Consider the following 2,585-nt stretch of genomic DNA (forward strand, 5'->3'; position numbering starts at 1 on the left):
ACACACACACACATACACACACACACACACACACACACACACACAACACAAACACACACACACACACACACACACATACACTATTACAATCACTAACACAAACTACAAAACCAATGTTGAACAACATTCTTGTTTGCCCTATGAGTCATTTTTTATGCTTTTCATTCCTAATTTCTAACTTTTGTCCTCATCTTTTGCAGGTTTAGGTTCAAATCCTAATCCAGCTAATCTCTGTTCACTTGAAGGAACCTTTAAACTTCAAAATGGCTAGCGCGAGGATATTTTTTAGCAAAAAACGCCACCAAAGAAATGGCTTCATCAACGAGGAGGTACCTGTTGTTGAGAACGGTTATGAGATGCAAGAGTCGGACGAAGACGAGGTCTTCGTTCAGGATCCAAATCTAGAAATTTCGGCCTCAAAGCCTCTAATGCATCCGCGAAGCAAAGGTCAGAGAGCGACAGTTAAAACGAGGACTCTCGACTGCAGGCTCTGCGCTATGTGCAAACCCCTTCTCTACTTCATCGTGCTTGTATCAGTCTTGTGTGGTGTCATGGCAACCATTGTTTACGTTGCCAACAGACACAAAGTCCAGACGCATGCCGGTAAGCTCACAACAGCCTCAGAAGCCGCAGACGTTTCCGGGGTCAATGACCTCACTGGGAAAGAGGAGACGATTGTGATTGGCTGCGACAAGGTCGAGGTGGAGGACGTTTGGGTTGTGGGCGTTCCCAAACTACTCACAGAGTCGGCTTTCCGATTGGTGGACGTGAACCAAGATGGAGTATTGGATGTTGTGCTTGGGTTCGCTACTGGTGAGTGATTCTGTTACGTTGTTTGCAAATTTCATTGCATAGTGTGATTTTTTTTAAAAAATGGATCGATTTTATGATGCAATATTTTTATAAGAAAGAGCAATAGAAAACTCATGTTAAGTCACAAGTACTATACTTGCGATAAACTTTTATACCTCGTATTACAAGTGGTCAGTGTGGCCACCACCAGGGTCTCGAGCAATACTAAGGCCATAAGAGAATTCATCCGAGACGCGTTTCAGTTTCAGCATATCACGGTCCACTGAGTTGATTGGTGTTGTTATTTTAAGGTGTTAGTGGGTAGCTGTGAAACATAAATGGCATCTTTTACATATCTCACATTTTTAAAAATCACACACAGTGAGATCTTGGGATCTGGCAGGTCAAGTACAGAGAACAAGGTCTTGGTCTTGGGCCCCTTTCCGACCATTCCATAGCCGGGGCACTTTTTCATATTATAAAAAAAAGCTCAACCTATCTGATGCATTTGGGGCGTTGCTCCATTTTGTTACAAACGAAGTCGTGCGAATCTGTTTGCGGTGATGTGAAGAACCAGGTTTTGGAGCATATCGAGATAGGTTTGTCCTGTAATGGTATTTCCTTCAATGGAAGAACTACGTGACAACAGCAACACCTGTGACAGCTATTCAAAAGTTAGATAACTCCTTTCTCAAATGGAAATTGATTCATTCAATAACGATTCTTGAGAACTGAAGCATGCAATGCGTCATAAAACCGGTCTATTGTTTTTTAGAGAGAAAGAGAGAGAAAGAGAGAGAAAGAGAGAAAGAGAGAGAGAGAGGAGGGACAGACAGACAGACAGACATACATACAGACAGACAGACAGACAGACAGATAGACACACACACACACACACGCACACAGACTGACAGACAGGAGAAAGAGAGAGAAAGAGAGAGAGAGAGAGAGAGAGAGAGAGAGAGAGAGAGAGAGAGAGAGAGAGGGGGTGGTGGTCTCTCTGCCAAGACGTTGTTTATCCGTCTTTGATTTCATCAGCACGTTTTCTTGTTGTTCGTGTGAAATCAACTATAATATTATAGAACGCAACGAGTAATCAATAATAATAAATAAATGATCAATTTCATTTTACTGATCCCCTTAGTGAAATCTGGGCTTCATTGGCAAACATACAAGTACGTACATAAATACATGATTATAAATACATAAACGCAGTACAGAATAATTCCACAAACGCGCCATTGCTGGCGAGCTCTGTGCAACGCCTGATTTTTTCCTAATTATTTTTATTTTATTTTTTTCATTTTCCACTATTTTCCACCCTTTTTTCGGGGGGGGGGGGGCTGTTGTTGTTTGTTTGTTTATTTTTTTACCTAGAATTGTCGTGCCTTGTTCAAGGACACACCCCAATGACCACTCACCTGCACCCCGTGTCACCGACAATTGTTTGGCATTACTTTTGAGTCTGAACCTGCCTGGTCTGAACTTACTAGACGGCGTGCTTGCGTGAGAACTGACGTGAGTGACGTCACACCATTTCTCTCCTCCATGCTGGAAGTCATCTTGTGTCTGCATTTGAAGTTGATTACCTCCCGTCCAATTCAGGTGGTTTTAATGTGACCCCGGTGACCAACGACAGCGCTGCACGCAACACGTCAAACTATCCTAATCAGTATAATAACGATGACAATAATGATAATAATGAGAAGAAGAAGAAGAAGAAGAAGAAGAAGACGAAGAAGAAGAAGAAGAAGAACAACAACAAAAACAACAACAATAACAGCAGCAGCAGC

General features: G+C 42.2%; 1 protein-coding gene across 1 annotated transcript in view; it reads left to right on the plus strand.

Moving 5' to 3' along the window:
• The window catches only part of LOC101850327, a 10,377-nt gene extending 8,971 nt beyond the window's left edge, over nucleotides 1–1,406 (plus strand). The window contains exon 2 of the mRNA XM_005096695.3: nucleotides 201–1,406. Within this exon, the coding sequence (XP_005096752.1) occupies nucleotides 264–821 (558 nt within the window). The 5' untranslated portion in view covers nucleotides 201–263 and the 3' untranslated portion in view covers nucleotides 822–1,406. The remainder of the gene's footprint in view (nucleotides 1–200) is intronic.
• Nucleotides 1,407–2,585: the final 1,179 nt, after the last annotated feature.

Source organism: Aplysia californica, unplaced genomic scaffold (genome assembly GCF_000002075.1).
Source record: "Aplysia californica isolate F4 #8 unplaced genomic scaffold, AplCal3.0 scaffold00135, whole genome shotgun sequence".
NCBI classification, from domain to species: Eukaryota; Metazoa; Mollusca; class Gastropoda; order Aplysiida; family Aplysiidae; genus Aplysia; species Aplysia californica.